We start from the raw sequence: 19,115 nt of genomic DNA, 5'->3' as shown, positions 1-19,115 counted from the left end.
TGCTTAAAAAACTGAGAATGAAGATAGGAAATCCAACAAACATTGGTCAGATGAACAAATATCCTATATTAAGGGGGAGAAAAAACAGCTGGGTTAGACTAGAGTGAAAATAGACAAAAACATAACAAAGTGAAAACAACACAGCCTATTGAAAGAAAGGAAAGTTATGTTCAAATTGGTAAAGCTGAAAAAACTTTTCCAAAATAATCTGAAGAGTTCCTGCTAAACTCTTTCCTAACTCACTTCTCACTATATTATCCCTTTAAAAAAATATAACAATCATTAGAACCGAAGAAATTCATTCAATTTCCTGCAACTTAAATATAAGGGGAAAAAAGTTTAAGAGAAAGTCTAGTATTTCCCATATCAACCTGAGGGCAACCTTCTTTCTTAATGAGATATAATCTCTCTTGTTAATAAGAAATAAAACTTACAGAAAGGAAACCCTGGTGCAAATCTCAATGTCCATTATATGTTTATAAAACCCTCACCCTCAAAGAGAAAGATCTAAACCCATATAAATAGATTATCTCAATTTAATTTCTATTATGAAAACATCAGGAAATGGCAGCAGAGTACTTGATAAGCTCAATTAGCTGAAGGATTTAATAAAGTGATGATGTGCCATCATGACTTCAGGGGTTGGAGATGTAATTTTCCATATGGAAAAAATCTAAATTTTCAACACAAATGCTGACACCACCTGCTGAATATTATTAGGCGTTATCTTGAGCAGTCCCTAAGCATTTTCTTTACAAGTATAGCTTCAAGGTTTTTTATTTCACTCTGTTATACAACTGCTTCCCTATGGACAGAAATCAGAAATAAATTTTATATAATGACTCTCTTGAACCAGGCATTAATAAAGCCATACTAAAGTATTAATTGACCAATCACAGTAATAGTAAAACAAGCATGATCATTTTTCTTCTAAGTCATGAACGATATTGTGCCATAGTTTGCCATAGCACCTAAGACTCATTCCAATCAAGAGCTCTTTTTGTGTTCTCAATTAATAGTTTCTTCATACTAAAATTGATACTTTGGGCAGCCATGATAAGAATCAGGTCTATAGAACCCCTTCACAAAATGAAAATGCACTGTATTTTTAAACCTAATATAGTTGTTTGAGTGAGGCAATGGTAACCCTTTTTAAAAATTTACATACCAAGTGCAAGGAGCCCATTTGTGAGTGTTTAGGCCCTCAGATATGTCACCAAAAATCATGTTACCAGGCTCTGAAGGTTGTGTTTTTTAATACTGGGAATAATGAATTCTGTAAGCCAGTGGTTAGCCAATGAATACACAACTCTGTGATTAGAACTGATTAAGTTTGTGTCCTGAGATGTTTACACAGGTGCCATGCACACACATGCACATTCACCCTGTACTGTAAGACGTATTGTAGAGTCTACAGTATGGCACTACATACTTATAACTGCCTGTTCTAACATTTATTTTCCAGGCTGTACCATGGCTTTTTTTTTTTTTAGTAAAATTAACTTTTCAACATCTGTACCTTCTCCCTAAGCAAATTCATCAAGCCCGTGTTGATCCAGTTACTTCTCCAAGTGACTGGTAGCCATATGGAGCTTCTCTTTCATTAAAACTTATCCCCAGGTTATTTCATTTTCTTCCTCGTGGGTAAGTAGGGATCCCAGAACTGAGAACATTTAAAATTAATAAGCAACTCAAAACTTACTTGGCTTTCTGAATCCACACACAGTAGTCTGAGATGTAGAGGTCATTTAGAATGTAGGCTGGGTCACTCTCCTGAAAAATTTTGTGAATATCCAATAGACACTTTAAAACTGCACTTTTACCTGAAAGAAATTTAAGAAAATAAAATCATCCTTAAGAAAATATACCTGCTTTTTTAAACTGAGAAATTCAGACACTGAGACATAATATATTTATAGCAGTTTAGATTTTTACTTGGTTTTTTAGAATATTCTTAATATTTCTTCACTGAATAAAATTATATCAGTACTATTAGGTCCAAAGCTTATTATCTTTTCCCTAAGAATCATGAGTAAGCCTTATACTGTATTGTTGAAGCTAATTAACTGTGGTTATAAAAAAAAGGTATTATGAAACACAACTAGGTACAATAAACAAAAAGAAGCAAATCAAACTAAATGAATATTTACATGCATCAAAACTTTCATTAGATAATGTTCTTCTAATTCAAACTTTCAAAATACCATAAGAAATTGGTTTTCAAACTCCTTTATTTCTTATGTCAGTGTGTGTGTGTGTATATATATATACTTTTTTTGGGGGGGGGGTCAAGGAATTCTCTAGTGCTAATTTAAATTTTTCACTTTAGAGAACTGAAGAAAAGCCAGACTGAGAACTAAAATATTATAGCACTACTTCAAAAATAAGGCAACAAAACCACTTGGAAAAAAGCCATCAAGTACTATAGTTCTGTTTACTCTAATATCCAAGGTGTTCAAAACTTCATGGCATTTCCTGAAATGTATTAACTACTATAAGGCAAATTACTAAATTTATAGTACTACCACTTCCTTTGAACTGTAAAATACAAAACTTTCAATTTCACTCTTATCTTTATGGTCCTAAAACATGAACACATAGTAGTATATTGATTTCATGAAGACACTCTATGTGCTGTCATCATTTCCCACCTGGCTTTTAGATAAGACCAAAGGATCATGAGCTAAATCACATTTCAAATGCCAAATTGCTGCCACTGAATTTTTTAAAGATTTTATTTATTTAGTTTTAGAGAGAGGGGAAGGGAGGGAGAAAGAAAAGGAGAGAAACATCCATTGGTTGCCTCTTGCATGTGCCCTGACCAGGAACCAAATCCACAATCCAGGCATATGTCCTGACCTGGAATCAAACCAGCATCCTTTTGCTTTGCTGGAAACACCCAACCAACTGAGCCATTCCCATCAGGGTACTGCCACTAAATTTTAACACAATTAACATTACAAAGTAAGCTTCAAAAGAGCAGGGACTTCTGTTTTATTTAGTGGTGAATTCCCAATAACTAGAACAGAACTTTGCAGCAGCAGACTTTCAATTTCAATATTTTAAGAATGAATGAATGAATGACAGTAATTGCCCACTATAACCCATTCAATTTCCTTCATCTCATAGCCACATAGCTGCCCTTTCTCCACCACTCCCTGACCACCTATCCTCATTAATAATCTCATTATCTCATGCCTAGATTATAAAATTTTCCTACTCATCCCTCATATTACAGACATTTCCCCTTTCGGTCCCCTGACACACATTTCTTATGCATTGCTTTCACAAGTCCCCCCCTGCACATGTTTACAAGGCCCTATGGACTTACCCAAAGTCTTTTTAACAACTTGTTCCCCACACCTAGTTTTTTCTTCTGCACTTGACCTAGTGGAATCTTACCTGCCTTCAAGGCCTAGCTAAAGTCTTCATCTTCAGGAAGACTGGGATGACTTCCTAGTCATCAGAGCTCTTTACTAACAAAGGGAACAAGTGAATAGGAAACTCAGCTGATCCTCCCCATAACCTCACCCGCTCATTTCACAGAAGCAGAACCTGAAGCCCAGGAAAAGATATTCACAGTGCCACTGTGTTGAGGACCCAGGATCCACATTCTAAGCTTCCTGGCCCCAGAGGTTAGCACTGTACTATGCTACCCATAGGTTCTTGGCCCACTCAGTCTGTATCACATTTTTATTATTCAAGAGTAATGTAGGTTCAAAGCAGAAGGCATGCCTTTTAAAAAATATTAACTATGTGGCTTCCTCATGTGCAGCTGGGAAGAATGCCAATTTTTATTGGCATTCCTGGCATTCATTGTTCAGTTGGTTAAGAGAAATAAATAGCCATGCACTGCTTAATAGGGACACATTCTGGAAAATGCAGTTAGGCAATTTTGTTGTTGTGTGAAGATCACAATGTACACTTAAACAAACCTAGGTGGTACAACAAACTATATACCTAGGCAACATGGTATAACCTATTTCTCCTAGACTACAAGCCTGTACAGCATGTTACTGGACAGAAAACCCAAGATTAGACCAAGCACAAGAGAAAATGATGCAATCCAGAGAAACCTTGAGCACAAAATATATGAGTCTGCTGACAGTTTCACATGGCAGTATTTTACAGCAAACTTTAAAGAGTAGAAATAGTATGCTCTAAAATAACAACAAACAGTATAGTAAATACATAAACTAGTAACAGTCATTTATTATCATCACCAAGCAGCACGTACTATGTGTAACTGTATGAGCTATACCTTTATACAACTGGCAGTGTGGTAGGTTTGTCTACACCAGCATCACCACAAACTGTGTGGTGCACTGTGATATTAATGCACTGTGCTATAATATTACCGTGGGTATGATATCACTAGGTGACAGGAATTTTTCAGTTCCATTATAATCTTATGGGATCTCCACCTGTCCTTGAAACACCACTATTAGTGGCATGATTGTACTTAGAAAGCCTAAAACTACATTTAATTAAGTAAAGGTCAGGATAACTATTATCAAATGATAAGTGTGGATGCCTGTGCCCCAGCACCACAGGCCAATTTTAATTACAAAGTAGGTAATGTTGAAGGCAGAGTATGAGACAGGAAGGGGAAATACAGCATGGTTCTCAAATAACTTCCTTTTGTTCAACTTCATTTCATTACAACGTGAAGGAACTTAACTCTTGTTCATATCAATTTAATCTTGTTTATATGGTAAAACTTTTTTTTTTATGTCTTTCACTTAAAAGTTACAGAACCTACTGATGAAATGAGGGCTTACTGCATAACCAAAACTCACAGAAATGACGAAACCACATCAACCATGTTATCCAAATAGAAAAAAAAACAAAGGAAAACAAACTAAACTACAAGAATTTTTTGAAGTTTTAATTGCCATGGAGAAGAAAATACCAGGTCAAGCATATGCCAATACCAATCAATCAATCAATCTCTCTCTCTCTCTCTCTCTCTCTCTCTCTAGTGGGGTATAGGAGAAGAAGTTTATTTTTATGGTAACTACCAACTTAAAGTTTTAAAAAGTCAACAATAGGTCTTTACCCCAAAACCCTCTCAAAACAAACAAAAAAAACTATTCACTTGGAATTTGTGTAGGGGAAATGGAGTCTGTCAGGCTCCCTCACCAGGCCCAATAAGCAATATTACTATAACCCTGAGTTGGCCCACAAGTGCAGAGTCATGCTCTGTGATACAATATCTTGGCAACCTGCCAGCGTTGTGTGCATTTAGTATATAAGGGAGTTGGGACTCCCTGCTGGTGCAACACATGGCTTGCAGCAGTATGGATCTCCCCACCCTTGAAATAAAGGTGTGTCAAGCATTCCCACGGCACCACGAATTTTCTTCTGTTTGCCCAAATCCCAAGTGAACCGGCCTGATCCTGAAAGGCTGCAAGACACATCTCTACAGTGACACCCCAGAATAATCACAATCACATAGCTTACTAATATTGTCATGTTAATAGAAAATGCTGGAATTGGAGCTAGACCTCACAGCAAATAATTCAATGAGTGAAGAAAAGGGGGAAGGTATGCCAGCTTGGAGGTCAGCAAGAACAAGAGTAGATGTGGGAATTAAATTGTGGTGGGCTCATGGGATAACAGAAAAAAAAAATCATTTGATGGGAGCGGATGATTCCAGCAGGGAAACAGGGCAGTAAACAGGTGAGTTTGGTAAAAGTTATACTGCAACAAGGAGGAGACTAATGCACTGGACAGGCCTGAGGTGAGAAGGCCTAAGGGCAGGCTTTGGGAATGAAAGACCCGCTCCAGAATTTTTTTTTAATCAATAAAGGTATGGAATTAATACCACATATTTAATGAGAATTCATAGCAACTGTTACCTAATGCAATTTATAGCTTCACTTAACAGATGTGCTTAAAAGTGAGGTTGCCTTCTTGCTAAGGGCCATAAGCAAATTTATTAAAAGAGAAGTTACACTGCATTTGCCAGTTTTGAACAAGTATTTTCTTAAAAAAAGACAAACACACATGAAAAAGGCTAATACACACATATTACCTAAGTGATATTAACAGTGTTTCTCTCTATATTCATTAAACAAATATGTGAGTACCTAAAGTGTGCCTCATGTTGTTTGATGTGTGTAATTATAGTCGTTTATTTGCAGTCTCCCCTATTTTCAAAATTCTTCACAATAAACATTTGTTTAACAAAGTTAGACATACTGATTACATAACCAATCCCTGAAATACTGACAAAAAATGCTAAAAATCTGTATTCATACATGAACATTTAAAAAAATTTTTGAAGATATAAGAAGAAATATTTATATCAAATATTAGAAAATTATTAAATTGTATGGAAAACAATCTTGAAAAAGATGTTATATACTCTTTAAAAGCTGTGTTTTCATTCTAAGTCTTATACAATTTTCACAGTGTGCTATAAGACAAATAAGGTCAAAGATAACTAGGCTACTGGCAGATGACAATCTAGAAAAAAGTCCACTGAAACTGTCCTCCCCCCAACAATGTGTACGTTTCCCCAAGGTTACCACAGATGACTAACCACTGCAACCTAGAGACCCAAGAAGCATGGAGCTTTTTTTCAGTCTCTTATGTACTGACTTCTCTTTCTCTCAGATTGTCAACAACCTATTTAACAGACATCAGCAAAGCACAAAACTGGCCCTCCTCCAGGCTGTCACATGGCCAGTGGCTAGAGCCTCTGGGGGCTCAAAGTACCTGGCTCCTGTGTGGTTGCATCCAGTCCTGGGCTCATCACATGTCACATAGGCATAAAAAACTGCTCAGGTCCAAATCCAACAGAATTATTTCTACTCAAAGATACTGCAAGGAAGTGACCATTTTCAGCCAGTTCACTGCCTAGTCCAAAGCAGGAAAAAGAAGGTACCTTACGCACTAGCCACGGTAACTATTCTCACTGCAGCAATTAGGTGCTTCTCCAGGAAATGCAATCTCCAGAGAGTTAGGATTGACTGGGTCCTTGCTTAAGCCAACCCTGTCCATGGCAGAAAGGATTCTGGGTTCAAGATCTCTTAATGGGAGTTTAAAACTAGTGGAAGTAGCTTAAAACTAGTATTCTGGTATATAAATGACAAGTGCCATGAATGTTTTACCTCAGGGAAAAATGGCTGTCTAATAAAAACAAGGAAACCTAATAACAACATAAAGAAAGTATGGACAATGGTAACAAGCAGGTGGGCAGTAAACAATATTTAATACATTCTCTGGCTATTCATTCTCCAGCTTTCCTTTAAGGGGAAGGTAAACTAAGAACACTGTACTTACCTATTCTGGACAGATGTGGCCTTTTGGGTCAATCTATCTTGAAACAGAGATAAGATTGAGCTGTTCTAAATTTAGAATCAAGTGGCTATTTGAAATCTTCCTATTAGTAAACTAGGTTTGGCAATAATCTTTCATTAACAGACCAGATCACAGTTGGAGGCACTAACATGGTTTCCAATTCTAGGAGATTATTAGAATAGTAACTGTTTGTATTGGCTAAGAGCCAGGACAGAAAAAAATAATATAAATTGCTAACTCTATACAGTACAAGCTAGATTTCTTTTCAACTACTGGTACATTATAGTTGCTATGTGGCTATGGTTTTCTGGGTATCTAATTCTGCACTTTAAAGTTTTAAACTACACAAGAAAGGAAGCCAAAAAGAGTAAAATAAAAACAGGTGGTTACTCAAAATACCTAGAGAAAAGCACTGCTTGGTCTTTTATTTGTAAAATCACCCCAGAATAAAAGCAACCAACCAAACAAACAAAAATACTGCTATCATTTTAAAATGCGTAATTTAGTAGATACCTGGCTAGATGAGAGCACATTATCAGAAGGAAGAATTTATGAATTATTAGTATTAATCCTCACCAGAGGATATTTTTATTAATTTTAGAGAGAAAGGAAGAGGGAAGAGAGTGAGGTGGGGGGAGAGGGGGAGAGAGAGAGAGATTGAGAAACATCCATTGGCTGTGGTTGCCTCCCATACGTGCCCCGACTTGGGATCAAACCTGCAGCCTAGGTATGTTCCCTAACCAGGAATCTAACCTGCAACCCTTTGGTGTACAAGACGATATTCCAACCAGCTGAGCCACCTGATCAGGGCATTATAAATTATTTTTAACATTAATTTTCATTGCTCATTGGACCATAAAAGAGAGTAACAGGAGAACTGTGTCAAATTAATCAAAATTAAGAATGAAAGTGCAGTCATTTGCTTCAACACCTGATCCAGTTAGGAATTAGCATAGAGCCAAGTCCTTAACAACATGAACATATATTAAATTTAGTTTTATGAAAGCTTCTCAGTCCATTTAATATTTTTATCCTCAAATTCTTCAGGTGCAACTTAAGTTCTACATTTCTGAATTATAATAAGAAATACACACACTTGAAAATAACAGTTACTACTTTGAGCACAAATTTACAATTTTAAATTATTATTATTAAAATTACAAATATTATCTGTATAGCCACAAAAAAATTAACACAAAACAAAAGTATACTCTGTAATTGTTACCTTTGCCTGGAATGTACAACCTCCAAATCCAACCTTTATTTACCATTAGTCTCAAATTGGACATTATTTACTCTAGAAACGGGGTTCCAACTCTCCCCTAAACTGGTTTAGATGCTTTCATATTTCTAGCATTAGTGTCTAATCTATGAAGGTAGTTTGTAGCTACCCACTTGCTCTGCACCAAGTATCTTCTATACTACATTACTTAATCCTACTAAGTTAGATACTTACTTGCTTATTTCATAAATGAGTAGACTGAGGCTCAAGCATACGAAGAAGTTGGCTAAGATCACAGCTAGGAAGCAACAGTCACAATCTGAAAATAAGTAAGCCACTATGACATAAGTGTCAGTATTTATTACTTCATGTGGCAAACTCCTTGGTGAGAAAGAACATAGCTCTTCAATTTTCTTCCGTGGTCTATAACAACATCTAGCAAATCATATGAACCCATTCAATACAGGCTGGTTGTTAATGCAGTCTGGAGTACACAGAACCTAAGTTTAAAAACACATGGTCAACTGTTTTGTGAATATATACGAGTTAAAACACCTTTGTGATCTACAGATTTAAGTTACTGGGTAATGACAAAAGTGGAGTATACAATCTGTTTATACATTCCCTTATTATATCTATTCCCTGATAAGAAAACAGTGCAGGTGTGCCGACTTTCTTACATCACTACACCATCAAAAGTTCAAATGATGAATTTACCCAAAGCTGTTTTTGCCTTTTCTGCTCTAACAATCCCTGCTAGATTTACTGGTTTGAAAGTACAGTCTTGACATGAACTTTATCCTCCTCCTAAAGTCACTTTTCAAAACAGTAGTTGTGTTAGTTTAGAAATACGTGGTCAACTGAGACCCCAGCCAACTGCAAAAATCCACAGGTCCCCAGTTCGGGGCTGGCCAAGGCTGGACTTTTACTGAGTGGCCTCAGACTAAGCACAGGTGCCAAGTTTGAATATTTATTTGAACACCACTTATCCAGGTGGCTCAATGAAAACCTACCTTGCATATATATCACCAAAGGTTGTTTCAGTGACTAACTCAAACAAGCAGCTGGCAGGCAGAGGCACATCTTCGGGTACACTGGGACTTTTGCTAACCTGTCCCTGGCTAGGTGCTGGTGGAAGCTTGGACCCTCTCACACACCTCCAGACCCAGCAGAGGCAGCCACAAACTGTGGATCATTTTGTAGCTCCAAAGAAGTAGCCAAGACAGGCACAGGCAGCACCTGACATTGACCTGCACCTGAAATCCTTCCCAAAAGGCCCTGGAACCAAGACACTTGGTAGCAGAATTTAGTCCACATCAGAGCACAGCCACTGAACTCTACATATGGCACCCCCAAATGGAGATCTTGGCAGGTACTGGACCCTGCTGGAACAAATTACACTTTCATGGGGCCAGGCTCAACAAAGCCACTTGGACACTGTAGTTGAGGTTGATTAATCTGAGGGTCAATTCCACCCACAGAGAGGCCAGTTACCATCAGGATTCAACTATAACATGAGGGCTAACAATAATCCATATGGACATTCCTAAAGCAGGTGATCAGGGAGACTACACCACTGAGCCACACAAGATACCTACTACATAAAGCTACCACACAAACACTAGAAGACATATCAGATCTACCAAAAACACAGAACCAAATGCAGAGAAGCAGCCAAAATGGGGAGACAAAGAAACACTGCCCAAATGAAAGACCAGGAGAAATCCCCCAAAAAGAACTACATGAAATGAAGACAAGTAATCTACAAGGTATAGAGCTCAAGCAGCGATTATGAGGATGCTCAACAAACTCACAGTTATTAAGAACCACACCTAAAACAAAAGCAAACTAAGAGGACAGCTAGATCAGGGGCAGAACCATAGAAATGAAGATCACATGGAGGGTTAGCAACAGGGGAGTGGGAGAAGGAGAAGGGGGGAGAAGGTACAGAAAATAAGTAGCATAGATGGTAGGTAGAAAATAGATAGGGGGACAAGAATGGTATGGGAAATATAGAATCTGAAGAACTTGAGGCACGTGGTCATAAACTAAAGGGGGGGAATGGTGGGGGAGGGGGTGTGCAGGTGGAGGGGAATGAAGGGGGGAATAGAACAACTGTAATGGCATAATCAATAAAATATATTTAAAAAAAGAAAAAAGAAACTTAGTGGTATCTTCAACAGACAGCAAGCACAAAAAAGGACAGAGAAACCATTAAAAAAAGAATTAGAAATGAATACAGTAACTGAAATGAAGAATACTCTAGAAGGAATCAACAGCAGATTAGATGAAGCACAGGATCAAATCAATGATTTAGAAAATAAGGTAGCAGTAAACATCCAATCAGAGCAGCAAAAAAGAAAAAATTATAAATGAGGAGAGTTTAAGGAAACTCTGGACAACATCAAGCATAACACCATTTGCATCATAGGGACACCAGAAGTAGAAAAGATAGAGCAAGAGACTGAGAACCTATCTGAAAAAAGTATGACTGAAAATTTCCCTAAACTGGGAAGGAAACATATTAATTCAGGAAGCAAAGACTTTGAAATGATATGAACTCAAGGAAGCCCATACCAAGGCATATCATAATTGAAATGGTAAAGGTTAAAGACAAAGAGAATCTTAAAAGCAGCAAGAGAAAGGCAGTTAGTTACCTATTAGGGAGCTCCCATAAAACTGTCAGCTGATTTCTTTCAGGCCAGAAGGGAGGTGTGCAAAATATTCAAGGGGAGAAGCAAACAAAAAAAACCGTTGTAACCTATGGGGACTCCCATAAAACTGCTTCTTTCAGGCCAGAAGGGAAGTGTGCAAAATATTCAAGGTGATGAAAAGCAAAAACCTACAATCAAACTACTCTACCAAGCACTGATATCATTTACAATTGAGGGAAAGAAAAAGAGCTTTCTAGATAAGAAAAAGGTGAAGGAGTTCATTACCATCCAACCAATATTATAAAAAATGTTAAAGTGACAATCTTTAAGATGAAAGAAGAAAAAGAGAGACACTTAGTAATAAAGAATAACATGGCAATAAACATACAGCTATCAATAATCACTTTAAAAGTAAATGATTAAATGTTCCAATCGAAAGACAATTATAGCGGAATGGAGAGGAAAAGATCATGTGTATGCTATCTAAAAGAGACCAACCTCAGAATGAAAGATTTACACAGATTGAAAGTAAAGGGAAAGAAAAAGATATTTCATGTGTATGGAAATGACAACATAAAACAATGGAGTAGCAATACTTAGACAAACTAAATTTTTGAAAAACGCTATAATAATAAAAGGCATCCAAATTGGAAAAGAGAAAGCAAAACTGTTACTGATTGTAGATGACATGATAGTGTTGATACATAACCCCACATACTTCGCCAAAAACTACTAGACCTAACAAGTGAATTTGGCAAAAAAAAACCCCAAAAAACAAAAAACGAACTACAAAGTCAATATTCAGAAATCGAAGGCTTTTTTGTATACGAACAGTGAAATATCAGAAAACAGAAATGAGGAAAAAAATGCCATAGGCTATAGCAACAACAAAAATAAATAAATAATGTACTTAGAAATAAACCTAACCAAGGAAGTTTAGGTTTATTTAGTACAATAGACCTATACTCAGAAAACTACACAACACTGAAGAAACAAATTAAGGCAGACACAACCAAATGAAAGCATATACCATGTTCATGGATTGGAAGAATTAACATCGTCAAAATGTCCATACTACCCAAAGCGATTTACAGATTCAATGCAATACCTATTAAAGTACCAATGGTATATTTCACAGACATAGAACAAACACTTCAAAAATTTATATGGAACCACAAATGACAGCGAATAGCAGTGGCAATTTCGAGAAAGAAGAACAAAGTAGGAGGAATCATAATACCTGATATCAAACTGTATTATAAGGCCACTGTAATCAAAACAGCCTGATACTGGCATAAAAATAGGCACACAGACTAATGGAACAGAACAGAGAGCCCAGAAATCAACCCAACTCTCTACAGTCAATTAATATTTGACAAAGGGGACAGTAACATAAAATGGAGTAAAAATAGCCTCTTCAGCAAATGGTGTTGGGAGAACTGGACAGCTACGTGCAAAAAAATGAAACTTGAGCACCAACTTACACCATATACCAAAATAAATTCAAGGTGGATAAAAGACTTAAATATAAGCCGTGAAACCATTAAAGTCCTAGAGGAGAACATTGGCAGGAAAATATCAGATATTTCACGCAGCAACATTCTTACTGTTATGTCCCCTAGAGCAAGGAATATAAAGGAAAGAATAAACAAATGGGATCTCATCAAAATAAAAAGCTCTGCACGGCTAAAGAAAACAGTATTAAAATAAAAAGACAACCAACTGTATGGGAAAACATATTTGCCAATGATACCTCAGACAAAGGTTTAATCTCCAAAATATACAAAGAACTTACACAACTTCACTCTAAGAAGACAACTAACCCAATTAAAAAATGGGAAAAGGACTTGAACAGACAATTCTCCAAGGAGGACATACAGAGGATCCAAAGACACATGAAAAGATGCTCAATATCACTAGCTATCAAAGAGATGCAAATTAAAACCACAATGAGATACCACTTTACAGCAGTCAGAATGGCTAACATAAACAAAGCAACAAAAAACAAATGTTGGAGAGGTTGTGGGGAAAAGGGGACCCTAGTTCACTGTTGGTGGGATTGTAGACTGGTACAACCATTATGGAAAACAGTATGGAATTTTCTCAGAAAAATAAAAATCGACCTGCCTTTTGACCCAGCAATTCCACTGCTGGGATTATATCCTAAGAACCCTAAAACACCAATCCAAAAGAACCTATGCACCCCAATGTTCATAGCAGCACAATTTACAACAGCCAAGAGCTGGAAGCAACCTAGGTGCCCATCAGTAAATGAATGGATCAAAAAATAGTGGTACATATACACAATGGAATTTTATGCAGTAGAAAGAAAGAAGGAGCTCCTACCCTTTGCAACAGCTTGGATGGAACTGGAAAGCATTATGCTGAGTGAAATAAGCCAGGCATTTAAAGACAAATACCATATGATCTCACCTCTAACAGGAAGCTAAACAACAAAACAAACAAGTGAGCAAAATAAAAACAATGACACTGAAATAGAGAACAAGGGGACAGTGACCAGAGGGGAGAGGGGAGGGAATTTCAGGGGAAAAAGGGGAAGGATTTATAGGAACTAGCATAAAGGACACATGGACAACAACTAAGAAGGGTGGAAATGGGAGGGAGGTGGGGAGCATGGGGGAGTGGACTGGGATGGGAGTAAAAGACAGAATACTGTACTTGAAAAATAATTAAATAAAAAAATAATGAAAAAAAAAAGAAATGGATAAATTCCTATAAACATACAATTTTCCAAAACTGAATACAGAAGAAATAAAATTTGAACAAACTGATTACAACTAATGAAATAAAAGGAGTAATAAAAAACATCAAGGCAAAAGAAACAAAACAAAAAGTGCTGGACCAGAAGGCTTCATAGGTGAATTTTACCAAATATTCAAAGAGGAACTAACACCAGTTCTTTTCAAACTGTTCTGAAAAGAAAGACTCCCAAGGTCATTTTACAAGGCTAGCATTATCCTAATTCCAAAACCAGATAAAAGCACTACAATGAAATAAAATTACAGGGCAATACCCCTGATGAATACAGATGTAAAAATTATCAACAAAATATTAGCAAAATGAACTCAGGAATATCTTTACAAGACCATAATCATGCTTAATTTATTTATTAATGGGATGCAAGGTTGGCACAACATCCACACATCAATTAACATGATAGATACAACACATACACTAAATGAAGAATCAAAATCACATGATCGTGTCAATAGATTCAGGAAAAGCATTTGACAAAATCCATCATGAATTTATAATAAAAATTCTCAGCAAAGTGGAATACAGGGAACACACCTCAACATAATAAAGGCCATACATGACAAACCCACAGCTAACATCATACCCAATGGGCAAAACTAAAAGCATTTACCTAAGGATAAGAAACAAGACAGGGATATCTGCTTTCATCGTTCTTATTCAACATAGTATTAGAAAACCTAGCCAAAGCAATCAGACAAGAGTAAGACATAAACTGTATCCAAATTAGCAGGAAGAAATAAAACTGTCTTTATCTGATGATAATGACACAATATATAGAGAACCCTAAAGACTTCACCAAAAAGCTACTGAAACTGATAAATGAATTCAGTAAAGTAGCAGGATACAAAATTAATATTCAGAAACTGGTTGCATTTTTATATGCCAATAATGAAGTATCAGAAAGAGAAACTAAGAAAGCACTCCCATTTACGACTGCATCAAATAAAATAAAATACCTAAAAATAAATTTAACCAAGGAGGTAAAAACCTATACTCAGAAAATCATTATGACACTGAAAAAAGAAATTAAAGAAAATACAAATAAATTGCAACATATACTATGCTCATGGTTAGGAAAAATTAACATCATTAAAGTGTCCATGCTACCCAAAGCAATCTGTAGAATCAATGTAATTCCTATCAAAATACCAATGGTAATTTCATACAACTAGGACAAATAATCCCAAAATTTTCATGGAACAACAAAGGACCCTCAAAAGCCTCAGCAATCTTGAGAAAGAACAATGTTGGAGGTATCACACCACTGACTACAAATTATACTACAAGGCAATAGTAACCAAAACATCATGGTACTGGAATAAAAACAGACACATAAAACAATGAAACAGAATGGAGAGCCCAGAAAGAGATCCACACTTATGTAGTCAATTAATATTTCAAAAAGATGCTATAAACATACAGTGGGTTAAAGACAGTCTATTCAAATGGTGTTGGGAAAACTGGACATATACATGCTATAAAAATGAATTACACTATGTACAAGAATAAGCTCAAAATGAATTAAAGACTTAAACGTAAAACTCAAAACCATAAAACTCCTAGAAGAAAACACAGACACTAAAATCTATGACATTTCTCTTATCAATTATTTTCTCTGGTATTTCTCCTCAAGCAAGAGGAACAAAAGAAACAGTAATCGAATGTTACTACAATAAACTAAAAAGCTTTTGCACAGCAAAGGGAACCACCAACAAAATGAAAGGATAACCCACTGAATAAGAGAACATATTTGCCAATGATACATCTGATAATGGGTTAATATCCAAAAATCTGTATAAAACTTATACAACTAAACACCCCCCAATCCCCACCCCCAAAAGAAATCCAATCAACAAATAGGCATAGTGCCTCAATAGACACTTCTCCACAATGAAAATATAGATGGCCAATAGACATATGAAGATGCTCAACATCACTAACTGTAACAGAAATGCAAATTAAAACCACAATGAGTTAATTACCTCACATCTGTCCGAATGGCTATCATCAATAAATCAACAAACAATAAGTATTGGCAAGGATGTGGAGAAAGGGAAAGTCTCACGCATTGTTGGTGGGAATGTAGACTGGTGCAGTTACAATGGAAAACAGCATGGAGGGAGGTCAAGAAATTAAAAATGGAACTGCCTTATGACTCAATGATTCTACTTCTAGGTATATAACCAAGGAAATCCCAAACACTAAATCTAAAGAATATGATCACCCCTAGGTTCACTGCAATATTATTTATAATAGCCAAGATACGGTAGCAAACCAAGTGCCCATCAACAGATGAGTGATTTCTGCTGCATCAAACTAAAAGTGAACAAGATTCTGTACAGCAAAGAAAACCATTAAAAAAATGAAAAGCAATCTACTGAACAGGATACAATATTTGCAAGTTATATATCTGATAAAGGGCTAGCCACAAAAATATATAAGAACTAATATAATTCAACAACAAAAAATCCACTTAAAAGTGCGCAGAACTGAATGTTTCAAAGAGCACATACACATGACCAGTAGGTGTATAAAAAGATCCTCAACATCACAATCATGAAAATGCAAATCAAAGCCAGAGTGAGATACCACCCCACACCTGTCAGGATTATCATCAGTAAATCAAAAAACACACTTCCAGCCAAGATGGAGGTGTAGGTGGAAACACTGTGCCTCCTCGCACAACCAAGTTTAAAGACAACAAAGTTTTAGTAAAAAATACGCAACCAAAAACACAGAAAATTGAACTGTACAAAAGTCTGACAACAATGAACCATTCAGCCAGACTGCATCACAATGTGTAACAGGCACCAACGAACCAAAACATATGGCTCAAGTAGAACAGCTCAAAGCCCCAGAGCCAATACTTCTAAGCGACCAAGAGATAGCCAACCTATCAGATGCACAGTTCAAAACACTCGTGATCAGGATGCTCACAGAACTGGTTGATTTTATTCACAAAGTACAGGGACAAATGAAGGCTAAACAACTGAAATGAAAGGAAATGCACAGGGAACCAATAGTGATGGAAAGGAAACTGGGACTCAAATCAATCGAGTGGAACAGAAGGAAGAAAAAAATGACCAAACAAAAAAGAATGAAGAAACAAGAATTCAAAAAAATGAGGAGAGTCTTAGGAACCTCCAGGACATCTTTAAACGTTCCAACATCTGAATTATAGGGATACCAGAAGGGGAAGGTGAAGAACAACAAGTGGAAAACTAATTTGAACAAATAATAAAGGAGAACTTCCCCAATCTGGCAAAGGAAATAGACTTCCAGGAAATCCAGGAAGCTCAGAGAGTCCCAAAGAAGTTGGACCCAAGAAGGAACACACCAAGGCACATTATCATTACATTAGCCAAGATTAAAATGAAGGAGAGAATTCTAGAAGCAACAAGAGAAAAGGGGACAGTCATCTACAAAGGAGCTCCCATTAGAATGTCAGCGGATTTCTCAAAAGAGACCTTCCAGGCAAGAAGGGGCTGGAAAGAAGTGTTCCAAGTCATGAAAGGCAAGGACCTACATCCAAGATTGCTCTATCCAGCAAAGCTTTCATTTAGAATGGAAGGACAGATAAAGTGCTTCTCAGATAAGATCAACTTCAAGGAGTTCATCATCACCAAGTCTTATTATTTGAAATGTTAAAGGAACTTATCTAAGAAAAAGAAGATAAAAATATGAACACTGAAAGAACAGCAAACTCACAATTTATTAACAACCACACCTAAAACAAAAGCAAACTAAGAGGACAGCTAGATCAGGAGTGGAACCACAGAAATGGAGATCACATGGAGGATTAGCAACAGGGGAGTGGAAGGAGGAGAAGGGGGGAGAAGGTACAGAGAATAAGTAGCATAAAAAGTAGGTAGAAAATACATGGGGGAGGCAAGAATAGTATGGGAAATATAGAATCTAAAGAATTTGTGACACCTGGACATAAACTAAAGGGGGGAGGAGTGGTGGGGGAGGGGATGTGCAGGGTGGAGGGGAATGAAAGGGGGGAAATGGGACAACTGTAATGGCATAATCAATAAAATGTATTAAAAAGAAAAATGACAATATATACAAAAAGAGACAACGGGATGGAGAACTCTCCTATGCACACCACCCAATTTTATTAAGTCCCAACTTGTAGCCAAACTTCATGTGTACCCTGCCCACTTTGCCCCAATGCACTCTACATATTTTAAAGTAAATCCTAGGTTTCATATAATTTCATTTGCGTGTATTTCAGCATGTCAGAGTGCACAGACTTTGAGTCAGATATACCTGAAATTAAATCCAGGGTCTACCAACTACTAGCTGTGTTCCCCTAGGCGAGTAACTAAAACCCTCTGACCCTGTCTTCTCTCTGCAAAATGGTGATAGTAATGCCCACTTCTCAGGATGACAATATGGATGAAATGACATAAGGTATCTAAAGAACTCAGCCTAATGTTGGCACATGGAAAACAGTTAATTAAGCAGGTGTGATTATTATGACTATACTAGAATATTAAAACAGGACTCTTTCTCACTCATTTCCACTGAGGCTCACAAAGGATATAATGAACATCAAGTATTCCCATGATAAAAAGAGACACTAAACTCTCTATGCAAACCTTATAAAGAGACTAACAAAAAAAGTGATTTGTGATTCTTAAAACAACATTCACCTGCAGGAGTATAAAGGTAGTGGTCCAGAAAAATACCTGGACAAGCTTATTGGGAAAGCTGTGAGGTAGTTTAACCACCACCATCTGAGAAGGGAGCAGGGCCTTTCCTGTTACCTTAAAACAAGACAAAGGAATTTTTTTTGTGTTTGTTATTGAATTTTTTTAAACTGTTGTTCAAATATAGTTACATTTTGCCAAAATTCTCCCCTCCCACACTCATCCCCAGCTCCCATCCTCGATCTTGTCCACCTTTCACTTTGCCCATGGGTCATTTATACATGTTCCTTGACAAATCGTCCCCACCTTTCCCCCATTATTCCTCTTCCACCTCCCTTTTGGTTACTGTCAGTTTGTCCTTTACTTCAAAGTCTCTGGTTACATTTTGCTCCCTGGTTTTTTTAATTGATTAGTTTCACTTATACGTGAGATAATGTGGTATTTATCTTTCACTGCCTGGCTTATTTCACTTAGCATAATGCTCTCCAGAGCCATCCA

General features: G+C 36.7%; 1 protein-coding gene across 1 annotated transcript in view; it reads right to left on the bottom strand.

Annotated features, from left to right (window-relative positions):
* Positions 1–19,115, bottom strand: part of SHQ1 (SHQ1, H/ACA ribonucleoprotein assembly factor) — a 109,830-nt gene that overhangs the window by 29,185 nt on the left and 61,530 nt on the right. The window contains exon 10 of the mRNA XM_037150269.2: positions 1,703–1,823. Coding sequence (XP_037006164.2) covers positions 1,703–1,823 — 121 coding nt within the window. The remainder of the gene's footprint in view (positions 1–1,702; positions 1,824–19,115) is intronic.

The sequence above is a fragment of the Artibeus jamaicensis genome, unplaced genomic scaffold, assembly GCF_021234435.1.
Source record: "Artibeus jamaicensis isolate MK-2021 breed Jamaican fruit bat unplaced genomic scaffold, CSHL_Jam_final contig_886, whole genome shotgun sequence".
Classification (NCBI taxonomy): Eukaryota; Metazoa; Chordata; class Mammalia; order Chiroptera; family Phyllostomidae; genus Artibeus; species Artibeus jamaicensis.
The sequence above is the reverse complement of the archived record's forward strand: the minus strand, read 5'-3'. Positions and strand labels throughout refer to the sequence as shown.